At 44.4% G+C, this 24399-nt stretch overlaps 1 protein-coding gene across 1 annotated transcript in view; it reads right to left on the bottom strand.

Annotated features, from left to right (window-relative positions):
* The window catches only part of LOC127008554 (neuronal acetylcholine receptor subunit alpha-10-like), a 104161-nt gene that overhangs the window by 38448 nt on the left and 41314 nt on the right, over positions 1-24399 (bottom strand). The window contains exons 4-6 of the mRNA XM_050880728.1: positions 17100-17316; positions 15010-15144; positions 13115-13365 (exon numbers count right to left, since the gene is read on the bottom strand). Coding sequence (XP_050736685.1) covers positions 13115-13365; positions 15010-15144; positions 17100-17316 — 603 coding nt within the window. The remainder of the gene's footprint in view (positions 1-13114; positions 13366-15009; positions 15145-17099; positions 17317-24399) is intronic.

The following is a 24399-nucleotide window of genomic DNA, read 5'->3' as shown; positions in this document are numbered from 1 at the left end:
AAGCATTTAATCATAGTCTTAATTTCAACCTTTTGTTTAAGTAATCCTGATGACGATTTTTGACGATTTTTTTTTCTTTTTCCAGGTGCGTTCATTTTAAGAGGTCTGACGTTACTCTCCTTCCTTCCTCTCTCCTTTATTTTTGTCATCTCTTCTTCTCTTTTAATCTTTCTCTTCTCCCCCTCCTCCTGTTTTTTTTTACTTGCTTCAACTGCCCCACCCTGGATAAATTCAGATTCAACAGGGACAGAGGCAAAAATTGGTTTACAAACTTGAGTGGAATAGGCTTAGCAGTCATGCGGTGAGTGCCAATACAATTGTCACATTCAAAATAGATTAGATAAACTCATGGACAGCGATATTAGGTGGGGTTAGATACACGGGAGCTTAGGTTCAGAGGAGCTGCCTCGTACAGGCCTACCGGCCTCTTGCAGACTCCTATGTTCTTATGTTCTTATCACCACGCAATTCCGTCATCTCCTCCTCCTCCTCCTCCTCCTTTTTTTGTCTCACTTCAACCCCACCGTATTATCTCATAGTTCCGTCATCTCCTCCTCCTCCTCCTCCTTCTCCTCCTCTAGGGTCTTAAAAGAAATCAAACATCAAATTTGTAAACCGCTCTCCATCATATTCAATAAATCTTTAACAGCTGAAAAAGTTCCGTCGGATTGGAAACTTGCAAATGTCACACCAATTTTCAAAAAGGGGGACAAGTCTCATCCAGGAAACTATCGACCAATTAGCCTGACATCGATTGTTTGTAAGTTAATGGAGAATATCATTCGCGACAATATGGTGAAATTCTTCGAAGAAAATAATATAATAAATAATTCGCAACATGGCTTCCGTAGTAAACGTTCGTGTTTAACTAGCTTACTTGATTTTTTTCATTATATTTTTTAGGTGTTCGATGAAAGCAGATCGGTAGATATCATATATCTGGATTTTCAAAAGGCATTTGATAAGGTCCCCCACCAACGATTGCTCAGCAAACTATTGGCGCACGGTATCTCGGGTAACATTCACAATTGGCTTGTGGACTGGCTCTCTGAGCGGAAACAGAGAGTAGTTCTAAACGGTGTTACATCTAGCTGGCTCGATGTCAGAAGCGGCGTACCTCAAGGATCAGTGCTTGGCCCCATGCTCTTCTTAATATATGTTAATGATATCTATGATGGGCTCACTTGCAAAATATCAAAATTTGCTGATGACACAAAAATCGCTAGTAAGGTAACTACGACACTCGACGAAGAAGCATTACAATCAGATCTAGATCGACTTGCACGTTGGGCCAATCAATGACAAATGAAATTTAACGTTGACAAATGTAAAGTGTTACACATCGGAAAGAAAAAGAATCGCATTCAGTACGTAATGAATGGTCAACAACTTTCTGCAGTAAATAAAGAAAAGGATTTTGGAATCACTATATCAAGCGATTTAAAGACCAATCAGCATTGTCCAGTGGTAGTTGAAACTGCAAACAAATTGGTTGGCTTCATCGGACGAGTCTTTAATAATAAATCAGAAAAAGTAATATTAAAACTGTATAATTCGCTGGTTCGACTCCATCTAGAGTACTGTGTACAGTTTTGGTCTCCCTATTACAGAAAATACGTAGAAAAGTTAGAACGGGTTCAACGGAGAGTAACAAAAATGATTCCTAAGTTGAAAAACTTATCTTATGAACAAAGGCTTAAAGAAGTGAATTTATTCAGCCTATCAAAACGAAGAATGCGAGGCGATCTAATAGAAGTGTTGAAAATGTTTAAAGGATTCAGTGATATTAATGCGGAAGATTACTTTACAATTGATCGATCAAATAGAACAAGAAGATTTAACAATTTGAAGATAAGTGGTAAAAGTTTCTCATCGCACGAAGCCAAACACTTCTTCAATCGAGTCGTAAATGTTTGGAACTCTCTACCCTGTGTTGTCGTTGATAGTACAACAGCTACGGCCTTCAAGAATAGATTAGACAAGTATTTTGAGTCCAACCAGCAACTAAGATATTACTCATTGTCGTAATAACGTTAAGTTTTTTCGAATACTGGTGTCCTTGCCCGTTTTTATCGACCGGTTAGTGGTAGCAGTAATGGTAGTTCTTTCCTCTTTCCTACATAATATCCAAGCAGTTTTTCCATGCTGCGTGGTTCTTTTTCCTTTCCTGCCAGCTTTGACTGGAAGGATGGAGGGAGTGGGGAGGAACCTTCGCCTTTGCTGTCCTTCATCTTCCACCTTTGATTAGATAGTTAGTGTAGCTTGTCACAAACAGCCTCGTAAGGACCAGCAGGTCTGCTGTTGTTTGTTCTTTCTTTGTGTTCCTCCTCCTCCTCCTCCTCCTCCTCCTCCTCCTCCCCCTTTCGCCTCCTCCTCCTCCTCCTCGTGTGTCAGGCAGCCTCCACTTTGCATATTTCCCAGGAGGTGGAATGGATTACACCTCTGCACTGCGAGGTGAGTTTTCACGCCTGTTTAATTCATATTTATCATGTTTTTACTTTTTTTTTTAACCCCGTGCAATATTGAAATTTTATCTGCCTGTTCGAGTGGATGTGTGTGTGTGTGTGTGTGTGAGAGAGAGAGAGAGAGAGAGAGAGAGAGAGAGAGAGAGAGAGAGAGAGAGAGAGAGAGAGAGAGAGAGAGATGGAGGTGAGTGCCTGTCTGTCTTTCTGATTATGTCTCTCTCTCTCTCTGCCCCCCCATATATTTTTTTTCATTTCTTTTTCTCCGTCTCCTCACCTCCATTCTTTAATCTTCCAATTTTCTTTCATTACTTTCTTTCCCTTCATGTCTCCTCTCTTTCTCTCTTCTTGACTCCCTCCAATTCCCAAGAGGTTGGGGGATACCGATACTATTGTTTGTTCCTCCTCCTCCTCATCCTCCTCCTCCTCCTCCTCCTCCTCCTCCTCCTCCTCCTCCTCCTCCTCCTCCTCCGGCTTCCGCCATCTTCACCACCAGCTATCAGTAGCTCACCCTTGCTTTATCCTTCCACTTCTCCCTCTCACCTTTTTTTTCCTCCTCTGCCCTTCTCCTCCTTTTCCATCTCATCTGTCTAATTTTTCTCTTCTCCACCCTTCCTCTCCTCCAGGGTAACAGGCTTATAGAAATGGTGGATGATTCGTTCCTTAAGGGGCTTTCACACATACACGATCTTGAACGCGACAGCTGCCCGACTGCCATTCGTGCAGCATTCCAGTTCATAATCGTAGCACATCGTCTAGCCATCGTTGGGGAAATCCGTACACCACGGCTGTTGGACGATGAGTCCGCAAGGAGCACGAAAAATAAGCGCTGCGTTTATTTTTCGGGCAACCATCGGCGTGGCCGTCGACCTTGTCAAAGATCGGGCAGGAGTGCTGCAGGCATCGTGTAGCACTCGCTCTGCTCTGCTCTGCTCTACTTGTAGTGTGAACGAACCCTTATTATATAAGGCTCTTCGTCTCATCAGCTCTCCTCTTCTTACTGACAGTCTTCTACCTCATAAATTCCATCGCGATGTTGCCTCTCTTTCATTCTTCTATCGATATTTTCACGCTGACTGCTCTTCTGAACTTGCTGACTGCATGCCTCACCCCCTCTCGCGGCCTCGCTTCACACGACTTTCTAATCAAGCTCATCCCTATACTGTCCAAACCCCTTATGAGAGAGTTAACCAGCATCTTCGCTCTTGCATCCCTCACGCTGGTAACTCTGGAACAATATTCCTTCATCTGTATTTCCTCCTGCCTACGACTTGTACTATTTCAAGAGGAGGGTATCAGGACACCTCTCCTCCCAAAATTGACCTCTCTTTTTGACCACTCCTCTGTACTCTATTCAGGAGCAGTAAGTAGCGGGCTTTTTTTTTCATTAGTTTTTTTATTCACGCCCTTGAACTGTCTTCTTTTCTGTAAAAAAAAAATCAACTCCTTCAAAAATCGAATCTACCGTCATTTCGTTGCGTCAGGAGTAAACTGAATACCGAGGTGCTTTCATCTGCTCCCCAGGCCCCAAGTGGCTGTCGAGCAGATTAAATCACCAAATCGGGCAACCTCATAATGAGCCAATTAGCTTTCTGTTGGGTGCATTTCCATGTTTCCATGTTTTCTCTTTCACTTCCCCTCCCTTTTCCCCTTGGCCTCTCTGCTGTCCTCCTCTCATTCTTCTTCTTCTTCTTCTTCTTCTTCTTCTTCTTCTTCTTCTTCTTCTTCTTCTTCTTCTTCTTCTTCTTCTTCTTCTTCTTCTTCTTCTTCTTCTTCTTCTTCTTCTTCTTCTTCTTCTTCTTCGCATTATTATTATTATTATTATTATTATTATTATTATTATTATTATTATTATTATTATTATTATTATTATTATTATTATTATTATTATTATTATTATTATTATTATTATTATTATTATTATTATTATTATTATTATTATTATTATTATTATTATTATTATTATTATTATTATTATTATTATTATTATTATTATTATTATTATTATTATTATTTTCTTCTACTTTTTTCTCCCTCCTCCACCTAATGCAAACTAACCAGAATACTAAAAATATCACCTCGATACAAACTAGGCGATGCAATTCAGGCAATGGCTGGAGTTCTTATTTTTTAATTGAGTCATTCGCTACTGGAACAGACTTCTTGCCGAAGGGGTAAGTGTGAAAGCGAAAAATCGTTAAGATTTGCATGAACCGTTTTTTCTCGTTGCGACAGTAGTAAACACACACACACACACACACACACACAAATATATATATATATATATATATATATATATATATATATATATATATATATATATATATATTTTTTTTTTTTTTACTAGTGGCCTATTGCGCCGGTAGGCTTCTTCCCGGTGGATCCTGATGGTCGGTCCAAGGCTTCTTCCCGGTGGGGCCTGATGGTCGGCCCAGCCCGTTCTGGCGCAGGCGAGTGTTTATAGTGGCGCCATCTTGCATTGGCTCATGCTTCTCTCCCGGAGCTCATCTTTAATCCTAGAATCTAGAGTCCGGGTTGATAGGTGGTCTTCTGGACAGCATGTGTGTAGTTTTAAGCCACTCGGCGGCTTCTGAAAAATCCCAGCTTGGTGGCACCGATCGGGGATTAAACTCGCGTCCTCCTGAACGCGGGGCCGTTTCGCTATCTGTTCAGCCACCGCCTACCCATTATTCTGTTCTGCAAGTTATTTAAGTAACTGACGAAGAAATTCAATCACTAAAGGTTACAGCCTCGTTATAAGCCATCAGACCTTATGTTGCCTGTTCTTTCATGTTTTTAATTCTCATTCTCTTCCTTTATCCTGCTCCCTTGTTATCTCTTTTTCCCTTTCCTCCTCCTCCTCCTCCTGCTCCTTCTATTCCTAGTTAGGACCAAGAGGTCTGTTGTTGTTTGCTTTTCCTTTGTATTTCTTTGTCCTCCCCCACCGTATCCTCCAGCGGGACGTTGTGGGTGGCAGATGTGATGATGTGTGGAAATGCATCACATCACATCACTTCTCGACGTAAACAGATTGGAACGTATGTGGGAAAGCATCTTCTTCCCCTTTGTCATCCTCAAGTGCTGTGTGTCGGTGGTGGTAATGACGTGGGGTGTCCCTGGGGGTGTGGTTGGAGGGTGTGGTGGTGTGTGAGTGAGGGTGTTGGTGTAGGTTGGGTGAGTGTGTGGGTGTGAAGGGCGAGAGATCGTTGGTGTGGGTGTGAGTTGGTGTAGATGAGGAGGGGAAGGTTTTAGGGCCTGTTTTGTGGTTGTGTGGGAGTGCTAGTGTTGGTGTAGGTATGTGGGTGGATCAAGAGATTTGGTATGTGCTGAGAGTGTGGGTGTGATGGGAGACAATACGTTGTTGTGGGTGTGAGTGGGTGTTGATGACTAGGGAATGTAGTGGGCCTCGTTTATGGGTGTGTGACGTGGAAGTTTTGGTGTGGGTGTAAGTGGGCGCGTTGGGTTGAGGAGGGAGGGGAGGTGTGGACTGGTGTGTAAGTGTGTGGTGTGTGTGAGGGGGTGACATAAATAGTTGGAGGCTGGCTTGTTGGAATGAGGATTTTAGGGAACACTTCAGCATCAACTTTTCCATCAGATTTACACACACACTCATACCCACACCCACGTTCTCTCACCCACCATACGCAAACACTCAGCCCATACCTACCCTTCTTTATCTACACACCTGCCTACACCTATACCAACGCTCCCGTACCCCACACCCACAAATCAGGCCACTACTTACCTTTTCTGCTTATCTACACACACCCATACCCACGCCAACGTTCTCTCACCTTCCCTCCTGTATTCACCCATCCACCAACACTTACACCAACGCTCCTTCCCTCACACACCACCACACCACTCATCCACGCCTCCCCAGGGACACCCCACATCATTACGACCACAGACACACAACCCTTGAGGATGACAAAGGAGAAGAAAATGTTTTCCCACAATCGTTCCAATCTGTTTACCTCGAGGAATATTTGGGTGGTGCAAAAGGGGTGGTGACAGATAGGAAGGATAACAACAGTAGAGGAGGGAAATGGTAAAGGTGTTTTGGAGTGGAGGTAGAATGAAGGACTGGATGGAAAAGAACAGGAACGTGTGTGTATGTGTGTGTTTGTGTGTGTGTGTGTGTGTGTGTGTGTGTGTGTGTGTGTGTGTGTGTGTGTGTGTGTGTGTGCTCCCTCGTTTGTGTGGCGGTGTATTGTAGATGTAACAAACTGAAAGTGGTGAGCAAAGTACTTGAAAGCAGATAGATGAGGGAGGGAGAGAGAGAGTGCATTTAAAGCCGTGCGTTGTGAATGTTAATGGAGTAGGTTTGAAGACACCTACCGATAGGGCGCAAGCCACTCCCGGTGAGGTATATATGGGAAGTGAGGAGGGTGTTGAAGCCCTCCAAAGACCCTTTCCATGTCCTCGCTAACCGTTTCCCTATTGTCTCATCAACACCAGAGAGTAGTTCAGCATGGTCTCTAAAGAAAAATCCTCTCTCTTTCCACACCACACTACATTCACACAACATACACACCTTTTTCAAAAATTCAAAATTCAAAATAGCGTACCAAAACAATGCCTCGGAGTCCCCGCGGGGGGGGGGACCCTTCTGGCTTCCGACTTGAGAGGTGTCTTGATAACTCCTTGAACCTCTTCCTTATCAATTTCTGCAACATTCGCGGTCTTCGTTCTAATTTTCATTCTGTGGAACACCATCTCTCCTCCTCTAAACTTCACCTTCTCTTCCTCACCGAAACACAGGTTTCTGAGGCTACTGACAGCAATCTGTACTCAGTTCCCTCCTACTATCTCTGTCCTAAATTGCAATCCAAAGCTGGATGTTGCGCCTACGTGCGCAACGACATCACTTGCTCTCGTGCCCACGACCTTGACTCTTCAAAATTTTCCACCGTCTGGCTAAGACTTCATTGTCATTCTATTACTAAATACATCTGTGCTGTTTATCTCTCACCTAACTTTACTAACTATGTAAAATTCTTTGACTACTTGAACTCTAAAGTGGAGCACATCTTGACCCACTCTCCCTTCGCTGAAATCTCCATCCTAGGAGATTTCAATGTGCACCACCAGCTTTGGCTTTCATCCTCTTTCACTGACCAGCCTGGTGAACAAGCCTACAACTTTGCTGTCCTCAATGACCTAGAGCAGTTGGTTCAGCACCCTACACGTATTCCCGACCGTCTTGGAGACCGGCCCAACATACTAGACCTCTTCCTTACCTATAACCCTTCTGCTTACTCTGTCAAACTGTTCTCTCCGTTGGGCTCCTCCGATCACAATCTTATTTCTGTATCCTGTCCTAACGCTCCTGTACACCCTCTGGACCCACCGAAGAGGCGATGCTTCTGGCATTTTGCTTCAGCTCGGTGGGACGACCTGAGGATATTCTTTTTCGATTTCCCGTGGAATGATTACTGCTTCCGGGATAGAGACCCCTCTGTGTGTGCCCAGCGCATCACAGAAGTGATTGTCTCTGGAATGGAGGCAACATTCCACGTACTTTCTCTACGCCTCATGCTAAGCCTTGGTTTAATCACGCTTGTTCTCGTGCTGTCAAAGATAGAGAGGCAGCTCACAAAATGTACAAAATGTACCCGCTAACCATGATCTTTACATTTCTGCCCGGAATCGTGCCAAATCTATTCTTCGACTTACCAAAAACTCCTTCATTGTTAGAAAATGCCATAACCTTGCTTTTTCTAATTCTTCCCGTGACTTCTGGCATCTAGCTAAAAACATCTCCTCCAACTTTACTTCTTCATCTTTTCCTTCTCTCCTTAGTCCAGACGGCAGCACCGCTGTCTCATCTATCTCTAAGGCTGAACTCTTCTCTCAAACTTTCTCTTAAAACTCCACTCTGGACGATTCTGGGCATATTCCTCCTACTCATCCCCCCTCTGACTCCTTTATGCCTGTTATTAAGATTCTTCCAAATGATGCTTTCTATGCCCTCTCTGGCCTCAATCCTCAGAAGGCTTATGGAGCTGATGGAGAGCCTCCTATTGCCCTTAAAAACTGTGCCTCCGTGCTGTCACCCTGCCTGGTCAAACTCTTTCGCCTCTGCCTGTCAACATCTACCTTTCCTTCCTGCTGGAAGTATGCCTTCATACAGCCTGTGCCTAAGAAGGGTGACTGTTCCAATCCCTCTGTGGGGTTCTTGAAAGGTCTGGACTTCCGAAAATCCCGTAAATTCTCAGCAATAAAAAATGTAAAATAAAATATCTGAAAATTGAGTTTTCAGACTCACAGCCCCTCCTTGTCACTTATTTGAAATGGCGCCCGGACAGTAAACTGACCTCACGCTCCATAGGAAAGTATTGGCTGTTTGGCTCGAAGTATTTATCTCGCAAGATGTCTGTATCACAGTGGAAACTGGATGCGGAAGAGTTAGGGTACAATGCAAAGGAAATCAGAGAGTATATAATCAAAGAGCAAGAGAAAGCGAGAGAGCGAGAACGAGAGCAACACCAGCTAGAATTACGGAAACTGGAAACTGAGAGAGAGCGAGAAAAGGAGGCCCATGCAATAAAAATGGCCGAGCTAGCGGCGAATAATGGGAACGGTTGTAACTCTCAGAATAATAAAGTAGTTTCTCCAAAGCTTAAGCTTAATCATTTCAGGGAAGGAGACAAGATTGAAATATTTATAGCGCGCTTTGAGGAAGCCGCTAACTTAATGCAATACGATGAGGTCACCAAGCGTGTGCAATTCATGAGTCTTTTTGAAGGTAAAGCTTTGGAGGTGATTCATAGATTGGCTGATAACTCTCGTGAGTATAAAGATATGAAGGAGGCATTATTGGCAGCTTATGGAATGTCTGTTGATGATTTAAAGAATCAGTTCCCCTCTGCCTCCATAAATGACGATGAGACAGCAATTCAATTTGCTGCTCGCCTCAAGGGTTACTTAGATCAATGGCCCAAGAAAGACGGTGCTGAGGAGACAGTTGAAGGTGTGAAGGACCTAATATTGCGTGCGCAGTACGTAAAATCCTGCCCAGACGAATTAGTCATGAGGCTCAAAATAGACAAGGTGAGGAAATTGGAAGTTATGAAGGAAATGGCTAATTCCTATTTTGAGGCCTGCGGTAGGACGAAAAAGCCTGTAATTAAATGTAATAACATGCAGAGTGAATTCCCTAGAAAGATTGGTTCAGGCGTCGCCACCCACCATGGTGCGATCAGCCAAGGGTGGCCTTCAGCCAAAAGTAACCAACATAATACACCGCGTCCGAAGACTGGAAGTTATGGGTCGCGACCGTATCAGGGTAATAAGTGGCACAAAAATGCTGCAGTAAGACAAGAAAGTGCAACGCAGCATGGTAATTATGGTAGAAAGCAGGGTTCGCCACCACATGTGCCTTCCGTGAACGGCCAGTCTCGCGATGAGGCGCAGAATCCATGACTAGTGGCCGGCGCAGCCACTAATCAGTACGATGATCAGTTGAATTTGAGTAAAGGTTGGGTAGGAGACCGAGAGCTTACGGTGATGAGGGATAGTGGTTCTACCATTTGTACACTGAGGCACAGCTTACCTAGGAGCCATGAATTCACAGGCAAACATAGACAAATATGGCTGTTGAGTAGCGCGCCAGTGATAGCTCCTGAAGTCAAGATAAAAGTCAAGTCACCCTATTATACAGGCTGGATCGAAACACCGCTCTATGATTTAGTGATTGGCAACATTCCCGGAGCTACTAACGGGGTAGGTAAAAATGCAGTCACTCAAACACCTAACTCGGTGTTGGAGCCAGAGGATTTTTGAGAAAGTGAAAGGGTACAAGGAGAAGGTGAGCCTCAGATTGGTGCAGCAGTAGTGACCCGAGCAGCTGCTAAGCGTAAGAGTACTGTTAGGCCTCTCATGGTTACATCTCTTGGAGATCTAACTAACAGCAAGAACGTAACGCAGGAGGTGGAGAGAGACGACACCCTGCACGGCGTACGCAAACGTTTGCAGGAAAACAGTGTCATACAGCTGAACGACAACCGCGTCAGTTTTATCAAGCAGCGTGGCTTGATATATAGGCAGATTATCTCTCCCTCGGGTGAAAAGAAATTGCAGTTAGTTGTGCCTGCGAGATACAGAGAGGCTGTTCTCAAGTTAGGTCACAGTACTACTCTAGGCGGTCACATGGGAAGAGCCAAGACACTCGCTCGCGTACAAGCACATTTTTATTGGCCAGGGATAGGCCAGGAGGTAGCTAGATTCGTGAGGTCGTGCGATGTGTGTCAAAAGACTATAGATAGGGGTAGGGTAAAGCCTGCTTCCTTACAGCCACTGCGCATTATTGACTCGCCTTTTGAGAGAGTAGCTGTAGATTTGGTGGGGCCAATAGAGCCCCGAGCCAGCGATGGCTCCCTGTATATTCTTACGCTTGTAGATTTTGCCACGCGTTGGGCAGAAGCAGTGCCGCTGAAGAATATTGAAACGCAAACTGTGGCTGAAGCTCTCATGACTATATTTTGCCGAGTAGGTATATCCAGACAAATACTGAGTGATCGGGGTACTCAGTTCACCTCAGGGATGTTGGAGGAAGTACTCCGTCTGCTAGCGTGCAAAGGGTTACGTATCACGCCCTACCATCCCATGGGGAATGGACTGTGTGAACGTTTCAACGGCACACTTAAGAAAATGCTTAAACGCATGGCTGCCGAACAACCCAAGGAATGGCCTAGGTACCTGGCTCTTTGTTGTTCGCGTACAGAGAAGCGCCACAGAGCTCCACCAGGTTCTCCCCGTTTAAGTTAATGTATGGTAGGTCTGTTAGGGGTCCGCTTCAGTTACTGAGAGAGCTGTGGGATGACAATGTTCCGGACCCGGAGGTCAAGACCACATACAATGAAATCATGACACCCTCAAACTACCGTCCTGTAGCTTTGCTATCTTGTCTATCTTAAGCTTTTGAATCAATCCTTAACCGGAAGATTCAACAACACCTTTCCACTTTTAATCTTCTATTTGATCGCCAGTATGGGTTCCGCAAGGGGCGTTCTACTGGTGATCTCCTTGCCTTCCTAACTGACTCTTGGTCATCCTCTCTTAGCCGTTTCGGTGAAACTTTTGCTATTGCGCTGGACATATCAAAAGGCTTTGATAGGGTCTGGCACAAATCTTTGCTTTCCAAACTACCCTCCTACGGCTTCTATCCTTCTCTGTACCTTTATCTCAAGTTTTCTCTCTGACCGTTCTATTTCTGCTGTGGTAGACGGTCGCTGTTCTTCCCCTAAACCTGTTAATAGTGGTGTTCCGCAGGGTTCTGTCCTATCTCCCACTCTCTTTCTGTTGTTCATTGATGATCTTTCCAAAGCGAACTGTTCTATCCATTCTAACGCCGATGACTCTACTCTGCATTACTCAACTTCTTTTAATAGAAGACCCACCCAACAGGAACTAAACGATTCCAGGCTGGAGGCAGCAGGACGCTTAGCCTCAGACCTTACTATTATATCCGATTGGTGCAAGAAGAACCTGGTGTCCTTCAACACCTCAAAAACACAGTTTCTTCACCTATCCACTCGACACAATTATCCAAACAACTATCCCCTATTCTTTGACAACACTCGGCTATCACCTTCTTCAACACTAAACATCCTCGGTCTATCCTTTACTCAAAATCTCAACTGGAAACTTCATATCTCTTCTCTTATTAAATTAGCTTCCTCGAGGCTGGGCGTTCTGTACCGTCTCCGCCAGTTCTTCTCCCCCGCACAGCTGCTATCCATTTACAGGGGCCTTGTCGGCCCTCGCATGGAGTATGCATCTCACGTGTGGATGGGCTCCACTCACACAGCTCTCTTGGACAGAGTGGAGTCTAAGGGTCTTTGTCTCATTAGCTCTCCTCCTCTTACTGATAGTCTTCTACCTCTTAAATATCGCCGCCATGTTGCCTCTCTATCTTCTATCAATATTTTCATGCTGACTTCTGTTCTGAACTTGCTAACTGCATGCCTCCCCCCTTCCCTCGGCCTTGCCACACACGACTTTCTACTCAAGCTCATCCCTTTACTGTCCAAATCCCTTACGCAAGAGTTAACCAGCATCTTCATTCTTTCATCCCTCACGCTGGTAAACTCTGGAACAGTCTTTCTTCATCTGTATTTCCTCCTACCTACGACTTGAACTCTTTCAAGAGGAGGGTATCAGGACACCTCTTCTCCCGAAATTGACTTATCTTTCGGCCACTCCTCTAACCCTTTTAAGGAGCATTGAGTATCGGGCTTTTTTTTAACATCTGTTACCTTTTTTTTATGCTCTTGAAGTGACTCCTCTGCTGTAAAAACAAACAAAAAAACTGACAGTGTAATGGTAGGAGTGGATATGTTGAAAATAAGGAAAACTTGTAAATATATGGGCGCGCTAACATTATGTATACAGCTGTGTGGATGGGAAGTTTTTTTTAATGTGTGGTTGAATTCCAAATAAATGAATAAATACAATTGAATAGATAAATAAATACAAATAAAAGATAAAAATAAATGGACTGAGTACCGAACACACGTAAATGTCAGCAAATAAGGCGATACAAAATTGAAGAAAATACCAAATGCTTTTATAAATACATAAAAAAAACTGGAGGGAAGAAAAAAAAGCGAAAAAAATGAATACATGTCCAAATGGATAAAACTTACATTCAGGTGGATACTCTTCTCCTCTGACGGGTAGTGGTGGTGGTGGTGGGGGGGCGGGGGCGGGGGCTGAGGCGCGGCTTCGGGGGGGTGGAAGTGGAGGAAGAGGAAGCGAGCCAGTCCGCCCAGCACCATCCTCTTGATCAGCCTCGGCACCTCCGTCCCCCTCACGCCGCGGTGGTGGATGTTGAGGGTGAGCACAGACATACCCGACGCCAGGCTCACGAGGCAGATGGTGACCCCGTAGTACATGCCTGGTGACGTTGAGGTGATGGTGATGATGTTGGTGGAGGGGGATGAGACTTGCGAGGGCGATTGAGGTGGTGAAAAGGAAGGTGGTGATGGAATGGTTAAGTTATGCCTTGTTATAGTGGGGGTGGGTGGGGGTGCTGGTCATAAGGGATGGTAATGGAATGGTGTTTATTAGAGGTGGTTAAAGCTTGTTAGAGTGATGGTGTAAGGGGTCAGGTGATAAAGGGCGCCATGGGGGAATGCTGGCTACTAAGATAAGGCTGGGGGGGGGAGGGGGTTACAAAGATAAAGTTGGGGGCATACACTACAACTGCGCGTGGCCCCGGTGCTCATCTTCGCCGCATTGTTCCTTGAGCCTGTGGTGGTGGTGAATGAACAATGAAGGTGGTAGTGGTGGTGGTGGTGGGGAAGGAGGCGTTGGTTAAAGGAAGAGTAATGAATATGGTGACAAAGGACAGGATATGTGAAGGGGAATAAGGACAATAATGATGGAATGGAAGTATAATTTTTTTGAGTGATGGGAGTTGTAAGGAAGATGGTGTAGGATGTAGAAAAGTGGAATGGAGAAGAGCAGTGAAGGAGGTGGTGGAAAGGATACTGTGATGAAATAGAAATCTGAGTAGTGAAGGGGGAAATAAGGCGAAGGAGATAAAGTGGTGATGGAGGAGGTAGTGGAGGAGTCTTGGTGCTCATCCCGCATGGCATAGGGCGGAAGAAGGGCAAAGGAGGAGTGAAAAAAAAAGTGAGTGTCGAAGGGAAAAGGCAGATGAAGGAGTACATAAACCTATAAATATGAAGTGTGAAAAGATGCAAGTAATATGACAAGAGTGATTATGGGACATGGCTAAAGAAAAATAGATTTAGAACTGTATATAGGACCAGTCACCTTTTGCATTGTTATTGGTTAGTGGTGATATCTATACATTGATTTAATAAAGGAAAGTTAATGGAATAAAAAGCAATTAATTAATGAAGGTTTCGTGAAATTATTTGCTATTAGGTAAAGGTTATGGTTAAGATAGTCAAGAAGAAGTTTAAGGGGAAGGCTAAGGTGGTCATTACAGGATGAAAGTTTATGAGAAATACGAACACAGGGAATTTGGGCAGGTGTTGGTTAAATAGGGAATCAGTCGGAGCCAGGTAAACGCGGGAATGCAATGAAGAGTGAAGCCAGTTGTGGATTAGATGAGTCAGCTTGGAAGCCATCAAGGAATCGAAGGAACATCGGAACAATCAACAACTCAGAGAACAAGGCAACCACATGACACACACACACACACACACACACACACACACACACACACACACACACACACACACACACACACACACAGTACAGTAACACAATGACAGAGAGACGGAGTAAGTTAAGTAAAGTTTCAGTTCAGTCATATAAAAATTCAAACAATGGAAAATTAAAGAACAACACAAGTCACACACACACACACACACACACACACACACACACACACACACACACACACACACACACACACACACACACACACACACACACACACACTGGGCAAAGTTCAAAGGTCTAAGACTGAACTACATACATACACGCATACACATCAAGAGTCAGGTCAAGGGTCAAAAATCCAAGGTTAAGGGTCAGAGGTCAGTTCAAAGTCACCCACACTCACTGATGAGGGGGGTCTTCTCGGTGGGCGGCAGCGACTCCCTGATTGTCATGAGGAAGACGGTCATGGAGAGCAGCGCCGAGATGCCGAGCGTGACCTTTTCGCCCGACTCGCTGGGCACGTAGAACACTAGCAGGGCTGTGTGTGTGGGGGGGGGGGGGTAAAGTAGTAGTAGTAGTAGTAGTAGTAGTAGTAGTAGGAGGAGGAGGAGGAGGAGGGAAGAATGTTTTGAGACATGATAAAGAAGACGAGGAGTTTGACTGTAAGAGGTAGGAAGTGTTAAGAGGTAGGAGAAGGAGGAGGAAGAGGAGGAGGAGGAGGAGGAGGAAAAGTGATTAGTAAATGTAACATAACAGACGAATAAGCAAACAAAATGTGAAATGAGAAAATAAAAGTTGAAAAAGGGATGAAAAGGGAGAGAGAGAGAGAGAGAGAGAGAGAGAGAGAGATTTACATAGATAGAGAGATAGATAGGAGAGAGAGAGAGAGAGAGAGAGAGAGAGAGAGAGAGAGAGAGAGAGAGAGAGAGAGAGAGAGAGAGAGAGAGAGAGAGAGAGAGAGAGAGAGAGAGAGAGAGAGAAATATACAACAGGAGATATTGAAGAGAGAGAGAGAAGACGCGACACATTGCAAATATATAAATCAGGCACAGGTTTGCATCATGACACCTGACAAATTAATGAGAGTGAACACCTCGCCTCATCTGTCCCGCTAATGAGGACACACTTGCGGCTGAAGATGAAAGCCGCTCACAAACAAACAAAGAATGTATATAACTCACATGAATAAAAGAACCAAAAAATATTCAGCCAAATTCGGATATGCGGTGGCTGACTGGATGGCGTGACGGCACCGCGTTCAGGACGACGCGAGTTCAATCCCCGCCCGGTGCCGCCAAACTGGGATTTTTCAGCCGCCGCCGAGTGGCTTAAAACTACCCACATGCTGTCCAGAAGACCACCTATCAACCCGGACTCTAGATTCTAGGATTAAAGATGAGCTCCGGGTGGCCAGCATGAGCCAATGCAAGATGGCGCCACTATAAACGTTCGCCTGGGCCAGAACGGGCTGGGCCGACCATCAGGCCCTACCGGGAAGAAGCCTTGGACCGATCTCCAAGATCCATCGGAAAGAAGACTACCGGCGCAATAGGCCACGACGTAAAAAAAAAAAAGTTTACTAGTATATGTCCCCTCTCTTCCCCTTCCCCCAGAACAAAATAAAGCTTGTAAAAGGTGATAGCGAATTAATGAAAACACTTGGACACAATTACAGAATCAAAAGTACGTGTAATTGTTAAAAAGGGTGTTAGAATGTTATTGATCCCCTCTATTGACTGCCTATATTCTGTTGATTACTGAAAAAAATATAGTTAAAGGAATAACTAAATAACATGGGAACTGTTCTCCATAGCCTCCACACCTGCACCGTTGATCGTATGGGAGCACAGGTTAAATATCGATCCTCCACTTGTGTGCTGTCATAGTTATCATCTTCATCCTCACCAGCACCATCATCATCATCATCATCCATTACTAGTCCACTGTAAGACAAAACCCCTTCCCAACGTTCTCCACTTCCGTTTGATGTTGGTGTAATTTATCCCTGTCTGCCAGATGCTTTGCTCTCACGTCTTCACTTGGTTGTCTCTTTGCTCTGACCAGATCAGTTCCTGGGCTGTCACTGTTACGTTGTTTTTCCATCAGTTATGAGTTCTACGCTCAAAATAATCTGTTCAATCTTAGTTACCGTTATTCACATACCACAAAATAAGTAACCCGTCGCCCTTCTTTACCTATAGCGTTGAGAAGATTGCAGGGTATGGTGAGGGTGGCTTCGATGAAATCTATCATTATCTTTACCACTAACAAAAACGCATGTAACCATTAGCATTAACAGCTCCTCCCCTTTACTTTTACTTGTACTCAAACATCAACTCTTGTCCCCCTCTAGCTATGTCGTTTATAAGCATGCAGGGCAGGATGAGTGTGGCTACGCAGAACTCCATACCGCTAATTAAAACACAGGTAAACATAAATATCAACAAGTCCCCCCACACCTTTACCACTCCTCAAACACCTGTCGCCCTTTACCTATGCCGTTGATGAGCACGCAGGGCAGGATGAGGTTGAACACGTAGAACATGGGTCGGCGGCGCAGCTTGATGGTGAAGGTGATGTCCGGGTAGGGCTCCGGGCAGCACGAGTAGTACGTGATGTTCTTGGCGGCCGTGAACTCCACCAGGTCAAACTCCCCGTTACTCTGGTAGTTGGACATGTCGCCCGCGTCCATTTGCTTCATCAGGTCCAGCTGCGGACACAAAGGGGCGAGGTGATGGAGGGTGGGAGTGAGGCGGGGAGGGAGGAAGAGGGAGGGAAGAAGAGAGGAAGGGGAGGAGAGATGAAAGGAACGAGTGAGTGAGATTTATTAATGAGTCAGAGATTGCTGGAGGGCGTGATTAAGTGCATGACTCACTGATTGGCTTAGTCAGTGAGAAAGTGAGGGCGTTCTAGGTTTTGTAGTGACACGAGGGACGGGAACGGGGCTACGTAGGTATATGGTTTTAGGGATGCTGATGACACATAGCAATACTTCACACTAATCATCCATTATTATGTAGTTATATACAGAGAGAGAGAGAGAGAGAGAGAGAGAGAGAGAGAGAGAGAGAGAGAGAGAGAGAGAGAGCAGGCAGACAGACAGACAGACGTATTAAGCTGGCGTCACACAGGGCAAATTTCGCCCAAATGTTGGTCGTTTTTGTTGGCTGTTGGGCAAAACGAACAACAACCAACAAAATCTGGCGGGTCGGGAAGAATGGACAACAGATGTGACGTCAGACTGGTTGGGAGGAAACGGGGTCAAATGACATTCGTGCTATAAGCTGTAAATGTAAATTGAAAATCAATCATCGAACATATTTACTCAAATTGTCAACGGTAAAACTCCAAAAACCGACGTACATGTGTAAGTATGCGCTTGTGATTTATTTGTCCACTGTGTAAAGTTATTTATAACACTCAGCTGACTGTTTGGTGTGTCACCGCCGCCCGGCCCCGGGGCCATGGGATTGCCAGACTGGGCGAAAAGTAGCGGACTGGGCGACTTATGAAGGCTATACGCTACTTTTTAATCTACTATTTGCTACTTAAATTTTGAGTAATTCTGAAATGTATTGGGCTACTTCATGTTGAAATCCGCTACTTTTTGATGTGTGAGTAGGCTACTTATGTGTGAGTAGGCTACTTATCGTCAAAAGAATCTGGCAACCCCGGCCCGGCCCCCGCCCGGGGTGGAGTCTGTGCCTGGCGCGAGGTATAAACAAAGTTTAACAAACTAGCCATGGACGCCCCCAATGCCTCTTCTGGCGCTTCTGCAGTCGTAGCACATGCTCCATTATGTGCAATGCAGCAGCACAATCTTCTAAATCCTCAATATCCTGCCGATTCATGGTAAAGTGGCTGGAGAGATGCTGGCGTGGTGTTTGTTGTTGTTGTAGCGCGGCGTCAACATAACAGTGTTCAGGGTCACAGTGTGATGCACAGCATTGTTGGTTGGCGATTATCATCAACAAAAACAAGCAATATGTTGGCAGAAATTTGCCCTGTGTGACGCCAGCTTTAGAGTAAGCTTTGGATTTTTCAACTAACATAACTTTAAATATATTAGTTCACAGAGATCCCCTTCTCCAGACTAGGCATCAGTTACAAAGCGTACAGATTCTTCGCCCAGGGATAATTAAATCTAGGGAGCATTATCACACAAGCATAATATAAGTTAAATTCACCACGAGCTGACGGTCACAGTGTGGGATCAGCTGCATGTATCTATAACCCAAACAAGGCATCTGTAACGGGTGTGATATTGCATAGAATAATATGGGGAGAGTATCAAGACATCTCTTCACCCGAAATTGACTTCTCTGGCCTATTGTTCTGTTTTCTTTCGCCGGAGCAGACTGGCAGGCTCTTCTTGGTGCCATTTTTGTTATTTGCCTTGAGCTACCTCCTTTGCTGTAAAAAATATATAGATACACACCAGACAAGTTTATAAGCTTAACTTTACTTACTTTCTAAATTACAAAGAACCACATAGATTGCCATAGAGATACAAAGAAAGATGGATCCCAAAAGTTAGCTGGCGGAAATAAAATAAACGAAAGTAAACAGCCAACAAGAAGATAAGGGGAGAATGAGCGAGGGAATGACTGAGGGAATGAGTGATTAAGGTAGGGCGAGGGAGGAAAGGCACGACGACAAGGGGAATGAGAGAGAAGCCACTGCAGGAAGGAGGAGTGAGGCAGAAAGGAAGGGAAGGAGGGAAGGAGGAAGGGAGGAAGGGTAGGAGGGAAGGAGGAAGGGAGGAAGGGTAGGAGGGAAGGAGGAAGGGAGGAAGGTTAGGAGGGAAGGATGCGAGGTGTGCGTCGTGATTTAGTGAGGAGGAATGCGAACACTGAGAGAGAGAGAGAGAGAGAGAGAGAGAGAGAGAGAGAGAGAGAGAGAGAGAGAGAGAGAGAGAGAGAGAGAGAGAGAGAGGGGACGAGACGAGACAAAGAAAAGAAATGAAAAGAAAAGAAAAGAAAAGAAAAGAAAAGAAAAGAAAAGAGAAGAGAAGAGAAGAGAAATGTTGAAAAGAATAAAGGAAATAAAAGCACTGAGGTATGCAGAGTAATGGAAGGGCAATGACATGAAAAGATAATAGAGAGAGAATAATGAGGACGAAAATTACAATGGAAGATAACAAAAGATAAAGGATAATATTAAAGTGAACAAACGCTACCGAAGTCGGAAGAACAGGCAAGGCAGGCACATGTAAAATAAAGAAGGAAGAATAAGGAGGATAAAAGAAAGTTAAAGAAAGATGTAAGACAGAAGAATGATGAATGAAAGACAGAGGAAGGGAGAAAACGATCCATGCAACAGTGAGGAAGTGAAACAAGAAAATAACACGTGAGAAGAGGAACAGGGACAATGAAGCAACAAGAAAGGGAAGGCATGAGAGAGTGAAACTGGAGGAGATGAAGGAGAAGGAGAACACAAAGGAACACAAAGGAAGAACAAACAACAGCAGACCTGCTGGTCCTTTCGAGGTTGTTTGTGACAAGCTACACTAACTATCTAATCAAAGGTGGAAGATGAAGGACAGCAAAGGCGAAGGCTCCTCCCACCCCATCCCTCCAGCCAAAGCTGGCAGGAAAGGAAAAAGAACCATGCAGCATGGAAAAACTGCATGGAATTTATGTAGGAAAGAGGAAAGAACTACCATTACTGCTACCACTAACCGGGCAATAAAAGCGGACAAGGACACCAGTATTCGAAAGAACTTAACGTTATTACGACAATGAGTAATATCTTAGTTGCTGGTTGGATTCAAAACACTTGTCTAATCTATTCTTGAAGGCCGTAACTGTTGTACTATCAACGACATCACAAGGTAGAGAGTTCCAAACATTAACAACTCGATTGAAGAAGAAGTGTTTAGCTTCGTGCGACGAGAATCTTTTACCACTTATCTTCAAATTGTGATTTCTTCTTGTTCTATTTGATCGATCAATTGTAAAGTAATCTTCCGCATTAATATCACTGAATCCTTTGAACATTTTAAACACTTCTATTAGATCGCCTCGCATTCTTCGTTTTGATAGGCTGAATAAATTTACTTCTTTAAGCCTTTGTTCATATGACAAATTTCTCAACCTAGGAATCATCTTTGTTACTCTTCGTTGGACCCGTTCCAACTTTTCTATGTCTTTTCTGTAGTAGGAGACCAAAACTGTACACAGTACTCTAGACGAGGTCGAACCAACGAATTATACAGTTTAATATTACTTTTTCCGATTTAGTATTAAAGACTCGTCCGATGAAGCCAACCAAATTGTTTGCAGTTTAACTACCTCTGAACAATGCTGACCGGGCTTTAAATCGCTTGATATAGTGATTCCAAGATCCTTTTCTTTACTTACTGCAGAAAGTTGTTGGCCATTCATTACGTACCGAACGCAATTGTTATTTTTTCCGATGTGCAACACTTTACATTTCTCAATGTTAAATTTCATTTGCCATTGATTGGCCCAACGTGCAAGTCGATCTATATCTGATTGTAAAGCTTCTTCGTCGAGTATCGCAGTTACTTTACTAGCAATTTTTGTCATCAGCAAATTTTGATACTTTGCAAATGAGCCCATCATCGATATCATTAACATAAATTAAGAAGAACATGGGGCCAAGCACTGATCCTTGAGGTACTCCGCTTTTGACATCGAGCCAGTTAGATTTAACACCGTTTAGAACTGCTCTCTGTTTCGCTCAGAGAGCCAGTCCGCAAGCCAATTGTGAATGTTACCCGAGATACCGTGCGCCAGTAGTTTGCCGAGCAATCGTTGGTGGGGACCTTATCAAATGCCTTTTGAAAATCAGATATATGATATCTACTGATCTGCTTTCATCGAACACCTCAAAATATAGTGAAAAAATCAAGTAAGTTAGTCAAACACGAACGATTACTACGGAAGCCAAGTTGCGAATTATTTATTATATTATTTACTTCGAAGAATTACACCATATTGTCGCGAATGATAGTCTCCATTAACAACCAAACAATAAATGACAGGCAAATAGGTCGATAGTTTCCAGGATGAGACTTGTCCCCTTTTGAAAATTGGTGTGACATTTGCAAGTTTCAATCCGACGGAACTTTTCCAGCTGTTAAAGATTTATTGAATATGATGGAGAGCGGTTTACAAATTTGATGTTTGATTTCTTTTAAGACCCTAGGGGTAATTTTGTCTGGACCAGGAGCTTTGCTTACTTTAATCTTTTCAATTGTGCGTAAAATGTCACTTTCTACGATGAGCACGCCACTTAACATCTTTTCGGTCCTTCTAACCTCCGGCGGTTGAGGTGATAAACAATCTTCGTCGGTAAATACGGATGCGAAAAAGTTATTTAGGATTGTAGCCATTTCATTTTCATCGTTCGTGTGGTTACCATTTTCATTAGCAAGCGGTCCGATACCACAAGTGAGTGACTTTTTATTATTTACATAGCTGAAAAATTCTTTAGGATTAGATTTACTTGTTTCCGCTATAAATTCATGATTTTTCTTGCTTCGTTTTATTAATTTCTTGGTTTCGCGGCGAATTCTGTCCAACTCTAGTTTGTCAGCCTCGCTCTGAGATGATATGTACCTACTGTATACGCGTTTTTTAAGAGATAGGCTATTTTGAATTTCGTTATTCCACCATTTGGGTTTCTTCTTAGAAGCTGAACGTCTGTTACGATAGGGTACGCATATGCTTATGGCATTGTTCAATATTGTGGTGAAGGCCCCCCAAGATTTATCAATATCTGTTTCCGCCGTGATTTCAGTCCAGTCAGAATTATTTAGAATTGATCGGAGTCTTACGAAATTCGCTCTCTGATAATCAGGCACCTTTTCTTTACTAGGAGTTACTTTACTTTCTTTCATATTGATGCTGAATGTGATTGTTCGGTGATCGCTAGAACTAAAACTGGACCAACATTTACTTCGTTAACTAGATCAGCTGTCGTTGAAAGATAAGGTCAAGTATATTATTTTCCCGAGTCGGCTCTTGAACGTGTTCATGTAAATCACTTTCTAGTAAATTTGTGTACAGGTCGAGCCCTGCATGACAGTTCAACGGTTCACCCATCTTTTCACTGGCAAGTTAAAGTCCCCAACAATTACTGCCTCGCAACTGCTACTTGTTTCTAATAATAATTCACTTAATGCGTGGTCGATATCAAGAGTCTGCCTTGGCGGTCTGTAGATAAGTCCAATTACTATTTTACGAGATTTATTTTTAATTTCAATGAAGACCGTGTCTACATTGGTTATAATATCTGTTTTCACGGATACTGGATGGAGAGAGTTGTGGATATAAAAGATAACGCCTCCACCCTGTCTGTTCTCTCTTTCATGACTAAAGATGGTATAACCCGGTAATCTATATTCCGCAATGAAATCTCTATTTGAAGTGTCTATCCAAGATTCTGTGACTCCGATGATGTGATAATGATTTGTAGCTGCGAGGACTTCTAAGTCTTCAAATTTGTTACGTAGGCTACGAGCGTTTACATAGCAAGCTTTAACGTGATTCGAGTCAGGAGTTTTCGGGTTGAGTGCACCCTTACGGTGGAGCTGCTGGTGTTCTCGCCTCCGCGTTTTTGGCTTTCGAAGAGCCACTTGGTCTAGAGCAGCCTCCCGAAACGGGCTGCTCCAACAGGGTTTAAGTGGATGCCATCAGCAAGGAACAAGTCTGAATCGTAGTAAAAACTGTTCCACAAGTTAGCGAACTGGACATTTTCTTGTGAGCAAAGGGACCGAAGTCTGTTGCTTGTGCTGAAGGCCTTACTGTAAAAGTTGGATTCGGCATCGACCCTCGGGAGGATTCCTGAGATTATGATGTTACTGGCATCCGTTTTACGTTTATACTGCTTGATCATGCGGCGGTATTTTTCAAGCAGTTCCTCAGAAAGGTTGTCTTTACGTCATTCGTCCCCGCGTGAATGACAAAGAGGGTGTTTCGGTCGGCATTTATCGTGACATCATCGCACGCTGCGGTGATGTCGTCCAGTCTGGCACCTGGATAGCAGTAACGTTTTCTGCGGCCGTTTGATGAACGACCACAGAACTCAACCAGCTGGCCACGCACCATGGAGTCCCCAACTAGGCGAGTCTCGAACTCATCCTCCATGGTGTCTGCCAGCACCTGGAACCTATTGAAGGTAGTGGGGGTCAGTAAATCCTTGGTTGCCTGCTTCGGTTTGGCTCCATTCCTTACAGGTTGGAACCCGACATCCTGTGAAGCAGGAAGAGAAGCGTTAAGTGGGGCAGGCTGGAAGTTGTCCTGTGAGGCAGGCTGGGAGTTAGCCTGTGAAGCAGGCTGGGCCTCACAGCCTGTGCGGCAGGCTGGGGGTCAGCCTGTGAGGCAGGCTGGGGGTTGTTCTGTGAGGCAGGCGGGGGGTTCGCCTGTGCGGCCGGCGGGGGGTTAGCCTGTGAGGCAGGCTGGGGGTTAGCCTGTGAGGCAGGCTGGGGGTTATCCTGTGAGGCAGGCTGGGAGTCAACCTGTGAGGCAGGTAACACGTCCTCCCGTGAAGCAGGAGGGTCGTCTGGAGAGGGCACAGTCTCAGTGGAGGCCTCTCCACCATCGATAGTGGAGTCACTGCCACATTTGTTAAAACAAATTCCTGAAGGGCTACAAATTTCTTTTCAAGATCATTGTGCTTGACTTTCCACTCAGTCACAGCCTTCTGTAGATGTAATCTTTGAACGCAGAGGCGGCAAGTTTTACTCAGCTGGAAGAACTGAGCTGCAAAACGTCCGGGACAGACGTCACACTTAAGGTTCAAAGGCATTGTTAGAATTTTAAGC

This window comes from Eriocheir sinensis, chromosome 38 (assembly GCF_024679095.1).
Source record: "Eriocheir sinensis breed Jianghai 21 chromosome 38, ASM2467909v1, whole genome shotgun sequence".
NCBI classification, from domain to species: Eukaryota; Metazoa; Arthropoda; class Malacostraca; order Decapoda; family Varunidae; genus Eriocheir; species Eriocheir sinensis.
The sequence above is the reverse complement of the archived record's forward strand: the minus strand, read 5'-3'. Positions and strand labels throughout refer to the sequence as shown.